At 47.3% G+C, this 16524-nt stretch overlaps 1 protein-coding gene and 1 pseudogene across 24 annotated transcripts in view; one reads left to right on the top strand and one right to left on the bottom strand.

The window, feature by feature from the left end:
* The window catches only part of NCAM1 (neural cell adhesion molecule 1), a 298925-nt gene extending 295357 nt beyond the window's left edge, over window positions 1-3568 (bottom strand). For 6 of the 24 annotated variants that reach the window (XM_027578937.2, XM_027578939.2, XM_027578940.2 and 3 more), the window contains exon 1: window positions 3230-3562. In XM_027578937.2, coding sequence (XP_027434738.1) covers window positions 3230-3281 — 52 coding nt within the window. In that variant the 5' untranslated portion in view covers window positions 3282-3562. Of the gene's footprint in view, window positions 1-3229 lie in introns of all 24 variants that reach the window. The other 18 variants (XM_027578924.2, XM_027578925.2, XM_027578926.2 and 15 more) reach the window with 8 other exon arrangements.
* Window positions 3569-13386: 9818 nt separating this feature from the next.
* LOC113913745 lies at window positions 13387-14727 on the top strand (annotated as a pseudogene).
* The last annotated feature ends 1797 nt before the right edge of the window (window positions 14728-16524 follow it).

Raw genomic sequence — 16524 nt, 5'->3', positions numbered from 1 at the left:
ATTATAGTCTCTTTGTGTTTAACTGTTGAATTTTAAATAAATTCTGCATTATTTTCAGTATTTTAGCATATGCTAATATTTGTTGAAAGAAAATTAACTCTTTGGTTTTGGGATAGAGTAATGGAAGTTTTCCCACATTCTTTAATACGGCTATATTACATTCAGTTACAGCTTTGTTCATAAACACACATTTTTTATCTTAAAATGAAAATCAACAAAAAAATACAGCTCAGCATGGCTGTACTCACAGCGAACTTGGCTGAAACACCTCTTGATAATTCATTTTGTGAGGAGGATGATGGATACTTATATACATGCTAGCGGGCTTTTGTAAGGTAGCAAAGGTGCCCTTTGTCCTTAATCCAGTGCTATCTTGGTAGAAAACCAGTCCTATTCATTCCTTTACTCTGGCAAGTAAAATTGGCAGAGGACTGTAAAATTGTCAAAGAAACGTATGACTTAACCATTCCAGATCATTCAAGTAATTTTTCCACAAAACATCCAAAATTGCTGCTAGAATAGACTCAAATTTGCTATGTAATTCCACAACCTTGCCCTTTATTCCTAAAGAGCAAAAGACACCAGAATGATAGGGGCTGCAGACCTCATTCATAGGGTGTTAACAAGGTCAGCAAACCTTGTATCTAAATTTTCAGATGCACTGTGTGGAGTGCAGAGACTGAACTACCATTGTCCCTGGAGATGATACAACACTTGAGGCCAAGATAGTAACTGTTATTATTACTATTATAATTATAGTAATAATTATTACTATGTATACACACGTACATGTATGTGTGTGTATGTAATATTGTTTTTATTTTCGCCCTGACCCTTCGACCTGAAGTCTTCAATTTTTTTAAACGACTGTATTATTAGCACTTTAATGGAAAATTATTTGTTTGGAAAACCGTTCAACTTCTTTCTTTTGTTAAGCAACCACGTATGCGTTTCAGGTTCTGCCTTGCCCCATCCTCACGGTTCCAGGGCCGGGAAGGAGGCCGCTTTCCTTCCAGGGAACACTGGTACGAATGCCACCCTTGCCTGGGCAGCCACCAGACCCCAATCCGGGACTCCCTGGGCGTGTACCAGCTTGGGACTGCCTTCAAATCCGAACACCGAAGGTTACACCCATCACGGCGGTGCAAAGGTAGGCCGGCGATCCCCCCGGAGCCCCCCAGAGATCAGGACTCCGTGGCCACGCCCCCACCTCGAGGGGAGGCGGTCCCATAAATGCACGGTCCCGGGAGGGCAGGTCGCGCGCGGAGACCCCGCCGGCACGACGCAAAAGGAACGCCCGGGGCGGCTCCGGCCAGCCAGGTGGCGGCGGGACCCAGCGATCTGCTCACTGGGGCTTGGCCGCAGCTGGGGGCCCCCCTCAGCCCCTCTGAGGCCCCGCCCTCAGCTTCGCCCCCGGCCCACAGCCGGCCGGTCGGCGCACGCGCGTCGGTGCGCCCAGCCCGGGAGCCCTCCCAGGCGACGCGCTCTGGCCGGGACGACGCGGGCAGAGTGTGCGTGCTGGGGGGGTGGGGGGGGGACGGGAGGGACGCCTCGGGTCTGCGCGAGAGAGGCGCGAGTAGGCGAGCACGGGCGGGCCGGACCTCCCGAGGACACCTGGACTCCATCTTCCCTCCTCCGGACTGTGGGGCGGGCCACGGGGCGGGGTTTCTCCTGGCGGGGGCGAGCGAGACCGTTAGGCTGGAACACCGGGAGACGGTCCTGGCAGCTCCGGGCCCCCATCCGCGCCGTAATAAAAGCCTCTCGCGGCTTCCCGCCCAGCCAGCCTCGCTCTGATTGGTCGCCATGGGAGAGGGACCCGAGTTGGCTGGTGGCGGCGGCCGGGGCTGCTCCCGTGCCGCCCGGGGAGGGCCCGCCCCGCGCGCTCCCCCACCCGGAATCGGCCGTCTAGGGCAGCACCCGAGGCGGCACCTGGCAGCGGCGGCCGCGACACACAGCCCCCTCCTCCCGGCTTTCCCCGGGCGCTTCCCAGCACACGCCCCCCGCCCGGAATGTCCGCCCACCCCACCCTGCTCTCTGCGGCCCCTGCTCCTTTTCTTCCCCGTTCCCGACAGTCCACGCCAGAGCGCAAATCCCTGGGTGGGGTGGGGTGGGGTGGGGAGAGCAGCTGGAGGAGAGGGTGGGTACGCACTGAAGAATCTTCCAGGGAGGCCGGGATAGAAATACACCAAATGAAATGAACCTCCCGGCCGCCGAGGTTTTCTGGGCGGCGGCGCAGCCCCAGCCACCCACGGCAGCATCCCTCGACTGTCTTCCCCTCAGCTCCCTATTGTTCGCACTTTACAAGGATCAGGAACCTCGCCCAAAGAAAGAAGGCTGGGGCGAGGTGTTGCGGGCGGCTACCTGCCATTCTTCTCGCGCACCGTGCAACACGGGGCTCGAGGTGCGTGTGAAGGCACACGCGCGCGCACACGCGCACACACACCAGGCAGCCCGATCACGCCCTCCTCGCCCTCCGCCCCTCCGCACTTCCTCCTGTCAAAACGCGGCGCTCGGCCCTCCCATCCCTCCGTGCTCCCGGCCGAGAGCAGGCTTTGCAAGTAACCAGCAATTTGGCAAATGAAAAACTAACGTCATATTGACGGGGGTGCAACAACGGCCACACAGCCCTGAGATTCTGCCCATTTCGCCCCATTTTGCAAACCGTTATTCAGTCTGGGCGGGGGGGGGGAAGCTGGGCGCGAAGGCGGCGAGCCCCACTTTATTAGACCCCGGGGAAATAACGACGGGGCGGTTGCCCCGGCCTTATTGTTCACTCTTAGCGGGGCGGGGGCTGACAAGTCCCTTCCCCGCGGAACCCGAGCCCGCGAGGCCGCACCGCGAAGCCGCGGCACCCCCGCCCCGCCCCGCCGCCCGCTTCGGGAAGGAGCGCTGCCCAGCACCCGCGCGGCCGTAGCGTTCCCGGCAGCGTCCCCGGGAGCGGGCGGCTCGGCTCCCCGCGCCGCCGGCACACAAAGTGGGAAGGGCGGGCGCGCTGGAGACGCGGCGGGCGCTCGCGGCGCTGGGAAGCAGCCCGGTCCGGCGCAGCCCCGGAGAGCGCGGGGTTCCGCGGGCAGCAAGGGCGACGCGCTCCCTCCTCAGCTCAACGACAATGACCACCCTTAGCATTCCACGTAAAGTCACCTCAAATAACAGTGTCCTCGGGTGAGAAGGAGGGGGAAGGGAGCAATCAGTACATCAGTCTGAGAATAATCATAATTTCAAAATGTACCTGCAGTTCCCAGGAAAAACAAAGTCCAGATGAGATCCTTAGTTTGCAGCATTGTAATCTGCTGGCTGGGAGGGATATTCTTGCCGCGGTAAATTCTATGCCCCCCCCCTTGCAGAGAGTGTGGACGGCGGCAGAGCAACACACCTAGGGGCAGACAATTGCCAGGCTGAGTATGATTATTTTTGCAGAATTGTTTCCTGCCAGCCGCTGCCGAGCTGCGTTCACGCGCGGATCGGAGAATGAGTGACAGTCCCAGCCTCAGCACACTCGCAACTCGGAGATCCTTGCGCTGGCCCGGGTTCGCTTTGACGGAACTGGGGATGGGAGCGGGGGGCGGGGGGCGGGGGTGAGAACCTCACTGTGTCCTTCCACCACGCCGGCCACAAATAGTGCCGAACATCAAGGAGGTAAGAGAGACAGGGAAGGCAGATGCGGCCTCCTGCAAAACGCGGCCTGGAGCTGGCGGAGGAGCCGGGCTCTTTCACACGCAGTCTTCCAGGCAGAGCTGGGATTTCTTCTTTTCACACTTCTCCCCCACGCCTCCGCGGTCCCTCCTGCTATGCAGCCTTCCTTAATCGGGAGGGCGGATATTTTAATAACTAGTAAATAATAAAAACAAAATCTTAGGTTTGGTTAGGTTTTCAAAGTTATCGAATCTCCATTTAGATCCTAAGATCCTTGAAACACAAGGATAGCCTAGGATATTTTTTTGAAGTGCAGGAAATGAGAATTTGGAGAGGGATGGAGATAGATTGCTCTTGCAGGGTTCTGCTTTGGTTTTGGTTTTGTTTGTTTGTTTGTTTGAAACTGGCTATGAAGTTTACTCTCCCACAGAGTGGCAAGAGATCTCAGGGGAAGGAGGTAGGAAGCTACATAAGTTCGAAGAAAACGCAGATGTTTAGAAGGAATTTCCAGAAACAACCAAAGGAAATGTTTCCGTGTTGATGAATGCTGAAATCTGTGGTCCCTTTATGAAGATCACTGAGCTTTTTACCTAGGTCTTTATAGGCAAGATATTAGATAATAATTTTTCTTATAATGGCACAGAACCTCAACTCTTAAAGATACTAATGTAGGATGTCACTGAGGTACACACAAAGGCTTTCAGTTAATCTTACAGCTGTATTTTACACAGAAGAGGGTGGGAGAGCAGGGGGTTTAAAATAAACATGTCTCAGTACCTGAGCAAGGCTTGAGTGTTTAAGGAACAAAAGCTGAGTAAGAATCAGGAGCACAAAATGTTCTAGATGCTGGAATAGCCTATTAGCCCAGCAGAGTGACACTTTCTCAGAGGAAGGCTGCCACGTTCAAAGCACCAATGCACCAGTATTACCAAGTACTCCCTTTTTCTTTAAAGGTCAGACTCTCCACTGCTGTACTACTCTTTAAAAACCCATCCTCTGCTGGCCAGACAGCCAACCTCCATTACCAGAGAGGCTGGTATCTCCTCCCTGTCTCCTCCCATGTGTTAGACCAACGTGCTGTGACTTCTGGGACCCCTAAAAAATACTCCCTCTCCAAAATCAATCTTCCCAACGTTATTTTTAAAATATTTATTTCATACCAATTATAAGTAATTCAAAAATACAGAAACATAGAAAGAAGGAACTAAAAATACCCCCAAATCCCAGATTCCACAGATACCCACAGCTTTTCTATCTTTTGTATATGCATATGATGTTTAGAGTTGACACAGTATAGTAGCAATTGGAATCTTGTTTATTTCCCCTAACATTTCACTATAAGCATTTTTCCCAGGCTGTTAAAAAGGCTTTTAAAATTTTTTATAGCAGTGTAATAGTTCTACATATCAACGGTTCCTCAGTGGTTTCCCCCTTCTTGGGTATTTAAATGGTTTCCAAAGTTTGATCATATAAATAATACTGTTTGAACATCTTTAAATAAATATTTATTGAAAAACCACTGTTTTTTAGCCCTGTGTTGGATATAGTGGACTTTACAGATTTCTTTAATGGTGGCTGTATTTAAGCATCTTTACCTTCAGATATGAGCTTCTACTAACATGTAAAATTACTTCTATAACATATAACATTAAGTCCAATGTATTAGACTCTTTCCTAAAAAAGAGATTTTGGTAGCCAGGAACGATGGAAAGAACAAGTCTGAGGGAAAAAGGAAACAAGTGAAGGCTGGGATAACCCAAATTAAAATTTTCTTAATTCTAATTTTACCAAGAGTGAGAGACACACCCTTCTCTGCAAATCTCCCTTCTTATAGCCCATGTCAGTAGAATGAAAAGATTCCTCACTATTTTTTCTCCCCAAATGTCCCTATTTTTACTTTTTAACATAGGCAGGTGTAGAAATCCTATCTGACTTAGCATGATTGTTTCTTTTCTCTCTCTCTCTCTCTCTCTCTGCCTCCAGCCCCTCCCTGCTCTGTGTGGCTGTTGATCTCTGTTGTAATGACTCATTCTAGAATTCTACCCCACAGTCATCACAGTCCACACTGCGTGTGTCTCTCCTGTATTCTTTTAACAGGATCCATCACTTGTCTCCAATTCGTCCTCTTTCCACTCATCAATGCCTACCTCTGTGAGCTCTGCGTGTCAGTCCCTCCTTGAACCTCACTTTGAAATGGGACAAAACTGTGGACCTCCCCTGACGTATTTTCCCAGAGGGAGTCGCAGGTGTCCCAGACTGTCAGACACACAGTAATGAGCATCTATCGTGTGAACATCCAGCCGGGGGAAGCTGAGGAAGGAACTGCTCGGGAGAGAGGAAGCTTCCTTGGTAAAGCAGAAAATGGGCTATAATGGCAGCTCAGCAAGGAATGACAGGTCCTAATCTAAGGCAGTGTTGTAGGAAAGAAAGCCAATAGGAGCACAGATTTGAGAAATATTTCTAAGACAAAAACAGCAGAACTGAAGAATTTTCTGAAGATTGGGTTCTGAGGCAGAGGAAGATGTCAAAGTTCCTTTCATTCATTCCACAAATACTAAGTATCAACTAAGTGCTTGGCACTGCTCTAGACACTGGGGATAGAGCAGTGGGCAAAATAAAATCTTCACCTCCATTATTCCATTCTTATGGGGAAGATAGAAATAAATCGATAAATATCTAGTATGCTTGTGGTGACGTGTGCTAAAGAGAACACACAAGCTAAGGAGTAGTGAAAATGTGGTCAGAGAGATAAAGAACTGAAACAAATAAGATGATTTAAAAGTTCCCTGGATTTGACTGTTGGAAAGTCATTAGCAGTCTCTGAGAGAGCCTAATGGAATTGTAGGAAGGAAGACATGACTGTCCCAGGAACGAAAGGGTGGCTTGTCCAGGAAGGAGAAGCAGGGAGTGTAGACCACTCATTTGAGGAGCAGTGTGATACCGGAACAAGGACAGGAAGGCAAGCTTGAGGGGGCAAGAGGCTTGGAAGGAGATTTTCTTTTCTTCTCTTTCAGTATGAGGATTTTCGTGTTAGGTGATAAAGTACATTACATCCGTTGCTAACCCCTCTCACCACCACCAGAATCTTAGGGTTTAAATTAGACTACTTGAAAAATGAAGCAGGTCTAGAGCAAAGTGCTCCTCCTATATTCTTCCCCATGTAGGGTTTCTTCCCCGTTGGTGCTGCAGAGGAGACCCCAGGTGTGACCGCAGGGTGCACAGATACCCCAGGGGCTGTATTTCTCATTTGGCATGGGCAAAATGCATTCTGGAAAAAAATTCTGGCCAAAACTCACTTGATCATATAGGCAAGTGTTTACTTCTGGGCTCTCTGGTCTATTCCATTGGTCTATAGTCTGTCTTTATTATTTTGTCTATTCAGGATCCCTTGAGAATCCATATGAATTTTAGGATGACTTTTCCTATTTCTACAATAAAAAGGTCATTGGCATTTTGGTAGAGATTGAGGGCTGCTTTTTTCTAATCTGCCCAGCGTTGTTCTTTGGGCCAGTGTTGGAGCCCTACAGACATCTTGGAAGTGAATATGCTTTAGGCATCTCACTCCACAGCTGTGGAAACTGAGCCACAAGGAACTATCTATCACAGAGTGCCCATTTGGGTGAGCAGTTCTTTTCAATGTAGATATGGAGAGATGAAGCAGGATCCAATCACAAGAACCAGACCGCACGATGTGTGGCCAGGTTAGGGCACCTAGGGTGAGCTAACAAAGGCCAGATGGGTTTAAATGGCTTCTTGGCTCCGAACTGAACTCAGACCCCAAGCTGCTGAACTCCCTTTTGTGTATTTTTTTTTAAAAAATGCTCTGAAACAGGTGATTTAGCAGACTGGAGAAAGGAGCCAAGATCTCTATGTCAGGATCTTAGAAGTCAGAGTATGACTGAGCTAATGTTGGAGACCTCGTAACTTCCTTTCTCCCTCTCACACGACCTCCTGCACACCCCAGCGGCGAGGCGGGGAAGGGGGTGAGCACTCAGGTCCTGCAGTTGGACATTCTGGGTTCAAATCCTAGCTTCTTCGCCTATAGGCTCTGTGGATTTGGGCAAATTATTTCACACCTGTAAGCCTTGTTTTTCTTGTTCATAAAATGGGACTAGAAAAGTATCTATCTTTCAGACTCCTTACGGACATTCATTACAATAATGTACATAGAGGGCTTAGTGCAGGCCTGACACTCTCATTCAACAGGTATACAGTGAGCACTGATCACACGCACTGTGTTAGTGGTGGGGGACAAAAAAAAGGTGAACAGAACACCCATGTTTATAAGGCTTATCAGGAAGACAAATAACCAAAGAGACAAAAACCATTCTAAACTGTAATTAGAACCATGAAAGAAATAAACAGGATTCTTTGATAAAGAATGACAGCAGAGATCTCTTTTAGATCAAGGAAGGCTTCCCTGAGGACAGGTGACAGGTAAGTTGCCACCTATAGCATGAGAAGTACCCAGGCATGGAAAGAACAAGTGGGGGTGCATTCCAGGAATGTGCAAAGACCTTGAGGTGAGGAAAAACAGCTCCTTCCAGCAACTAATAGCATGTGAGTGGCTGGGACAGAAAGAGCAAAGAGAGGAGGGACGGAAGAGAGGCAACACACATGAGCCGCCCTGAAGGCTAAAGTAAGGAGTTTGTATTTTACTTTAAGTTCAAAGAAAGCCCCTGGAGGACTTTCAGAAGCAGAGTGACATGAGTTGTTTTACACCTTTTAATAACCCCTCTGACTGCTGTGTGGGGAATGGCTGATAGGGAGACAGGGATGGGTGCGGGAAGCTCAGAAACCACTGCGGACATCCAGAGAAGCGATGCTGGAAGTGGGGAGGGGTGGGGGCAGGAGATGGAGACAAGTAGATATGAAACATGCTGACGGATGTGAGGAGCGGAGAGAAGTCAAGATGCTGACCATGCTGGGAGGATTTGTTTGGAGAGGAGGGAAATCAAGAGTTGGGTTTTGAACAAGTTACATCTATCTGTGGGACAAGTCGTGGAGACGTCAAGTCAGTGCTCAGATGTGAGTATGGGAGTCAGAAGAGAGCGATCTTAGCAAGAGATCCAGATCCTGGAGGCTCAGCATTCATGTCATCAAAAGCCATGGGAAGGGATGATATTGCCTAGCCCAAAACTGTGGAGAGAGAAGAGAGGGAGTTTCAGGAGTTCGGGTGCAGAAAGCAGAACAAGCAAATGGACTGAGAGGAGGCACGAGAGGTAGAGGCCATCAGGGAGAGAGCTGAGTCTCAGGACCAAGATAGGAGAGACTTGTCAAAAGGCAGGATGTGCCACTGATGAGTGCTGCTGAGAAGCTAAGTGAAATGAGGATGGAGAAGAGTGTCCACCAGCTCTGGGGACAGGGGGTCATTAACAGCACTGACAAGAACAGATTCGTACACTGGGCTCCGAGTGAGTGTCTAATGAATGTTAGCTATAACAATAATAATAGCCTCTCTACTCATTCCTTCTTTGAGCTTCTGTGATAATAGAAAGACATTTGGGGACTGATCAGGGCACAGAAGTGCAGCACTCAATGATTAGCTATTCACAAGTAGAAATTGGTCTTATTTTAAGGTGTGAGCTAGAACATCACTGCCCTTCCTAAATAACTGCCAGGGTAGTTGTAGACAACTAATGCTCCAGAAAACTCGGTGGCATCAATACTTGGGTAACAGGGAAGAAATATTTTCCTTCTCCCCTACTATCTTCACTTCTCCAGTTTAATTCTGCCCACCCTCCTCCCCTTTACACCTCTGTGTGTTCTGTGGTTGTACTGCTTCCCTTGGTCACACCCCAAAATGCCATCAGGGATCAACCCAAGCACCAAGGAATAGAGCCTACTGGGCAGAGCCAACACGAAATGTAGGTCCCTCCAGGCTCGTGTGTACCATTGGAGCCAGAGGGGCCCATCGTGGAGGCCGTGCCCACTGGTGGTGCCTTCTCTCCTAAGCACAAGCACCTTGGGGAGTGAGAGACAAATTAGGAAAAGGGAGAAACAGATGACAAGCATTCGTTATGGAAGGCAAAGGCATTCACTCCGTTACCACCACGACTACCACCACTTCTTTGCCAGAAGAGGCAAAGTGTTTCCCTCCTTGACACGGCCGCTGCATTACATCTCTCTTGGTCCACCCTGAGGAAACACAGTTCCCAAAAGGGTGGGGTTGCTGGCTTCACACTAGTTACAGCATCCCAAAGAACACTGAGTTTGAAGTCCGTATGGGTCTGAATGACCCCTGTGCTCACCTTTGGACGGCTGGCAGCCATGTTTATCCTTGCTCCTCTACCCCTTGGGTGCCTGAGGGCCTGAGAACTCCTGGGAGCACTCATTCCAGCCACTGTCTTTGAAAGAGAAATTTTCTGTTGCATCACCAGGAACCATAGAGTGAGCCAGGCATGTTCCAGGACGTGAGGCTCCCTCCAGCCACCATCTACCCTTGCATCAGAAAGGTAGATTCCACTCAGTGCCTCTCTGAGCAGGGGACAGAAATGTGACAAACACCAGACCTCTGGTCAGAGCTGCCCCTCCACCATCCCCCCACCCCACCGTAAATGTAACTCTAGATGTTTGTCGAAAGAATGGGATCAATAAACCAACCAAGAAAGGACTAGAGGTTCACTTCATTCTGGGACTTTGGTCCAGGATCTCTTGCCAGCTCCATGGCTGCAGATTGGCCCCCGTCCTATCTCCTGTGGGCCACAGCCACAGCCTCTGACTGATCTTCCTGCCTCCACTCACCCCCTTCAGATCCACTTTCCTCAACCCCCAGAGCCACATTCCTAAAGAGAATATTTGTGAAAAGCTCAAAGTGTCACTTCTCCACAGAAAAGCCTTTTTAATGGCTCCCTGTTTTCCTCAATGAAGTCCAAGCCCCGTCAAGGGCCCTCCCCAGTCTCCCCTCCTGCCTCCAGCTTTGCCCCTTGTGGACCTGAGTAACCACATGCACCATCCTGCCGGGCTCCTGCTGGCTGCCTGGCTGACTTTTGTTCATCCCTTAAGACTTGCTCATAGGTCATCTCTTCCCTGGCCTTCCCACCTATTCCTCCTCATTTCCCCTGGGCTAGTGCTCTTCCCAGATGCTTCCAGAATCCCTTGGGCCCACTTCCATCATTGCTACTGACATGCTACATTACAGTCTAATTACCTATTTCTGAATCCATTCCCTCACTAGACTGTGACAGCCTTTAGGACACAGACTTCCACTTTAATTTCTATATCACCCTACCTAACTTGTTGCCTAGCACATAACAGGTGTTCAATGCTTATGGTGGGATTCATGAATAAACATGTTTAGTAACTTCTTTCTGGACCACTTGTCTTGAATGTGGTAAAAGCTACCTTTCCATCATGTGAGAGTTACTCAGAAGACAAAGTATACAGTGGAGACAACTGAAGGCCTAACAAGTAAATTTCATCTTAAGATATCTTACACAGAGCCTTTGGTCTCAAGATCCCAGGCCGGCCTTTGAAACCAATTTTTCTTGATCTGATCCTTCTGCCCTTAATTAATTGGGAAGATTTATTTTCTCATTAGTTCCATCCTGGTTTTGTCTGTACAAGCCCGGGCACCCTGGCACCAAGCCCACCTCTATAGTCGCGTCCCCCTGGTGTCTCAATGCTTCCTCCAGGCTCCGACACAGCAGACATCTACAGAGGACGTTCCTGGCTGCACGGCTCCTAACTCCCTCCTCTCTGCCCCTGCAGCCAGCCTTCTCGTCCTCTTTTCTAAAAAGCTTATTCCCTTCTGCCTTCGCCTATGATGAAATGGGCGGGGGCGGTGGGGGGGACAAAATTCCATATCCCTGATTTTCCATCTTCCTGTTTGCTAGATAATTTCAGGTTGGCTTTTCCCTCTATGATTTCTAAGCAAGTGAGTGAGGATGTTACTGCCCTTATGAAAAATGCCATGTGCCATGTCCCTGGGTCATTGTACAGCCTCTAGTTGATTGGATGGCAACATTTTTACTCACTTTGTCCACTAAAGTACTGAGAACAAAATAGTTTCTGTTCAGTTCACCTTACAACAGTACAAGGACTTGAGAGCAGGAAACAGGGGCTTCCTGACTTCTCAGCATCTGGATCTGCCTTCATTCTTGCTCCTGTTCACCTGCATTCCAAGTATGTCAATGTTCCTCCCCGATGTAATGCTCCAAACAGAGCTCGGGACTCCAGAAGAGCTTTGGATGATGTGGAGGTCAGTGGGCCACTGTCACCTCTGCTCATGATGCTTCAAATTGTCCCATTCAGTCCAGGGTCACTTGGGCTAGCAACTGGCTGAGCTGCAGTCAAAATCCCAAAACTATGTCCTCTCCTTCTCATCCAGCCTGTCTCTTTGCCTATGTCTTGGAAAGCCTGACGTGAGGAAACATGCAGAATAAAAGAATGTTCATATTGCAAAATGATGGCTATTGGATCTCTTAAATAAGTCACTCTCTAAGTACAGCTAACTGCTTTTATGCATTCACTTGTTTATTCAAGCACCCCTATATCACATTCTACATTCTCCTACATGACACAGTCAGGTGATAAACAAGCTACCAGCTCCCTCCTCACAGGTAAAAGAAGAAGGGGAAAGACCAAGGAGATAAACATTGTTACACACATTCTCTGGGCCAACCACGCTGCTCACATACTTCTCATTCTCACGTGACTCTCTGAGGCGGTGGAAGAAGTTCTATAATTTGTCCAAGGGCCTGAGCCCTCGAACAAAACTAGTCATATGGACATCCTTACCTTCAGGGCAGCAGAGAGGTGAAAATCTCCCACACCTCGTATGAGAATCAAATACTTAATGAGCATCCCGATGAACATTCCCAGGTTCCAAAGCCCGAGTTTTTTTTCGCTACACTCTACTTGACACTAGCCTGGAAGATTAACTACTTTCGAAGGGGCTAGGGGCAGGGAAACATAAATCCAGAGAGGTAGAACCCACTGCCAATGGAAGATCAAAATCCGGAATGAAGATAAGTTATCCCTGAAATATACATGAACATCAGTGAGGAATGGGATCCTTTTGACACAATTCAGATACACCTACCAAATTTACAAGCGCTCATAGAATACACACAAGAGATGAGGCACTGCTATCATGAGATCTTTTAGGGTTTTAATAACTAGGACTTAGTTCAAAGCTCTGTTATGTAATATCCAATTTCTGGCTAAAATTTATATTATGACAAGGTTTCTGAATATAAGGAAAGAGCCTGCCACCTCTCCTTAGTCCTTCGTTTCCTGTACACATTTGCTGTAGATGAGAGCACAGGAAACTGGGGTTGATTTCCACTTATTTCTGAAATAATATCCTAGCAATTAGCTATAAATTAAAAAGTGATAAATATGCATAAGAAAGCCAAGCTTTGGAGGACTGCATAGCCCCCCCCACAGAGAGAGAAGCCATCAGCAGAGCTGTACAATTATGGAAATCCTTATAAAAATCTGGGACTCAAGATAAAACCTCAGCCTTTCCTAGGCATAAATGTTGATTCATAGGTAGTCCAAATGAGATCATTATGCACTATATTAGGCAACATCACATATTGTCTAATAGCATCATGCTTAGTCACTGAGGAAATCAGATCCCAAATATCACAGAAGAGCCCTCCTAGGCTATCCTCATTTTGAAACACACACACACGTGCGTGCACACGTATGCCCTTCTGCTCTTAAGTTAGTAAGAAATTTTTGTCTTCTGAAATTGCTTGTGAGGTTAAATCCCAAGATTGCAAAATGATGCAATTATATGGTAATATGGCCTACCACCTGGGTAAACATGGCTAAACTACCATCACCAATGGACTTGAAGTGACTGGATTGTTTTCCAGGGCCAACTTCTTTAAGATGCCCCAGCGTAGAGGAAGCCCCTCGGGATGCCAAGCTAGACAAGTCTCAGATCCACGATATTGTCCGGGTGGGTGGTTCTACCCGTATCCCAAGATTCAGAAACTTCTACAAGATTTCTTTAACGGAAAATAACTGAATAAGAGCATCAACCCTGATGAGGCTGTTGCTTACGGTGCAGCTGTCCAGGCAGCCATCCTTACCGGAGACAAATCTGAAAATGTTCAAGATTTGCTGCTATTGGATGTCACTCCACTTTCTCTTGGCATTGAAACTGCTGGAGGAGTCATGACCGTTCTCATCAAGCGTAATACTACCATTCCTACCAAACAGACACAGACCTTCACTACCTACTCTGACAACCAGCCTGGTGTGCTTATTCAGGTGTCTGAAGGTGAGCGTGCCATGACCAAGGATAACAACCTACTTGGCAAGTTCGAACTCACGGGCACACCTCCTGCCCCTCGTGGCGTTCCTCAGACTGAAGTCACTTTTGATATTGATGTTAATGGTATCCTCAATGTCTCTGCTGTGGAGAAGAGCGCAGGAAAAGAGAACAAGATCACCATCACTAATGACAGGGGCCGCTTGAGCAAGGAAGACACTGAGCGCAGGGTCCCGGAAGCTGAGAAGTGCAAAGCTGAAGATGAGGAACAGCGGGACAAGGTGTCTTCCAAGAATTCACCTGAGTCTTATGCATTCAACATGAAAGCAACTGTTGAAGATGAAAACCTTCAGGACAAGATCAATGATGAGGACAAACAAGATTCTTGACAAGTGCAATGAAATCATCAATTGGCTTGATCAGAACCAGACTGCAGAGAAGGAAGAATTTGAACACCAGCAGAAAGAGCTGGAGAAAGTCTGCAATCCCATCATTACCAAACTGTACCAGAGCACAGGGGGCATGCCAGGAGGAATGCCTGGAGGCTTCCCTGGTGGTGAAGCTCCTCCCTCTGGTGGTGCCTCCTCTGGACCCACCGTCAAAGAGGTTGATTAAGCCAACCTGAGAATAGGTCTAGCATTGTTCCACATAAAATATTCAAAGGACCCAAATTTGTAGCAAATTCCATGGCAGTTTTAATGTTGAGCTGCTATAGTAAATAAACTGGGCATTCTTGATACTTGAATATGGAATACGTGCAGAGGGAAAGGAAATAAACATTGCACTTTATAAGCACTATATTGTTAAGTGGAAAATGCAATGTCTTAAATAAAACTGTATTTAATTGGCAAAAAAAAAAAAAAAAGATGCCCCCGCATAAATGGACTTGTTTGGCTTTTGAAGAAACATCACCCATTCATTTGCTTGTACCGGGTGTAGGTTGTCTGGCTGGTGATGAATGCTTTCCTGAGCCACCATCTACTGTAGTCATTTCACATGTGCTCTCTCATCTGCACTTATTTTAATATCATTTTACAGCTCAGAGCATGAAAAAGACAAACATATTGATATAAATATACATATATGTTCTAAATTCCAAACACAAGCGCTAAAGAACTTTCAATCTTTAATTATTTTTTAATCTTTTAATCTTCTAAAATACTCACTGTATTTAGATCTGGGGACTTGCTGTTATTTTCCCTTTGTGCAAACAACCAGAATGAATGCAACCACAGTGCAGTATCAACCTGACATTCAGCGAATATTAATTGAGCACTTAATATGTGCCAGGCGCTGAGCTAGGTGCTACATATGCTATGAACAACTGTTCGAACTTATGCAAACTTGGTTTATTCTAGGTGAGATGTTTGTTTACTGTGTTAGTAATTTGTTAAAAAATTGTTTATTAAAATAAAATAAGGAAGACACCTCTAAATGAGACATTCTGTGTTTTTTATGCATGTAAATGTCAGATATAATAAATGAGAAATGAATTTATTTAAAGCATGCTAAGGAAGAAAGCAAGTTCATTACTTTTACTCATTTTTTTTAATGAGAAACCGTGTCTACACTAATCTTCCTGATATAATTCTTCTTTTTACTGTCACTTCCCTATGTAAGCATGATACCGGGGTGTCACCTGGGGCACCAAGCCTCAACACCACTGCCTGGACTTCCAGCCCAGCCTCCCCCTATCTTACTGAGTTCGATTTCTCACTGTTTTCTGGCCTGAATTCTATAAGGTCAAATTGTTTCCCTTCTGCTCCTTCTACACATGGCCTTCTAATTCATTCAGCCACTCAAAAAACATTTACTGAAGGCTTGCATTACATGCCAGGCTCTATAATGGGGCCTGAACATGAATAGGAGGTAGTTTTCGTTTTTAATAAGCTCAGTCTTTGGAGTGAGGATGGAGAGACAGACCCACAATCAAATAACCACAAATCACGCACAGTGTAGTTGGGAGCCCCGAGGAGGAAATAACCGTGTGTGTGTGTGTGTGTGTGTGTGTGTGTGTGTGTGTGTGTGTGTGTGTGTGTGTGTGTGTGTGTAGGGCAGGGGTGTTGAGGGAGAGGTCAAGGACAGCTTCACGGGGGGGGGAGCAGACTGGTGGAGCTGACCATTGGACATTTGCCAAGCGAGCAAGTGGGGAAAGGGTATTTTGGGCAGAGGGAACATTCTGTTCACAAGAATGTGGCCCTAGCTCAGGATGCTCCTCACGCCATGCTCTTCCTTCTTGTCTGGGCTATTAAACTCCACTTCATCCTCATTCCTAGACCAGCAGCATGCATTCCTAAGACGGGGAGGAAGCCTGGAGATTGTTCAGCCCAATTCCCTCATTTCACAGAGATGAAGTCTAAAGTAAAATTGTTAAGTTGTGGATCATGCTTTGACGTGTGGTCCAGCCTCACCAAATGTGTTTATTTATTCAACACATACTTGAGTATTGATTGTGTATAAGGCACTGTAAGGTACATGAAGACAAATTGAACCTCAGGTTTCTTTTTCTCCAAAAGAATTTATTTCTCATTAGAAACATATGGGCTGGAGGTTAAGAACACTTTACTGTCAGACAGACATGAGCTTGAAGCCTGACCCTGTGATATTCTGGCTGGTGACCTTGGACTAGTTACCCTCACTGAAACTAAACCTCCTCTTGTATG

This window comes from Zalophus californianus, chromosome 11 (genome assembly GCF_009762305.2).
Source record: "Zalophus californianus isolate mZalCal1 chromosome 11, mZalCal1.pri.v2, whole genome shotgun sequence".
Classification (NCBI taxonomy): Eukaryota; Metazoa; Chordata; class Mammalia; order Carnivora; family Otariidae; genus Zalophus; species Zalophus californianus.
The sequence above is the reverse complement of the archived record's forward strand: the minus strand, read 5'-3'. Positions and strand labels throughout refer to the sequence as shown.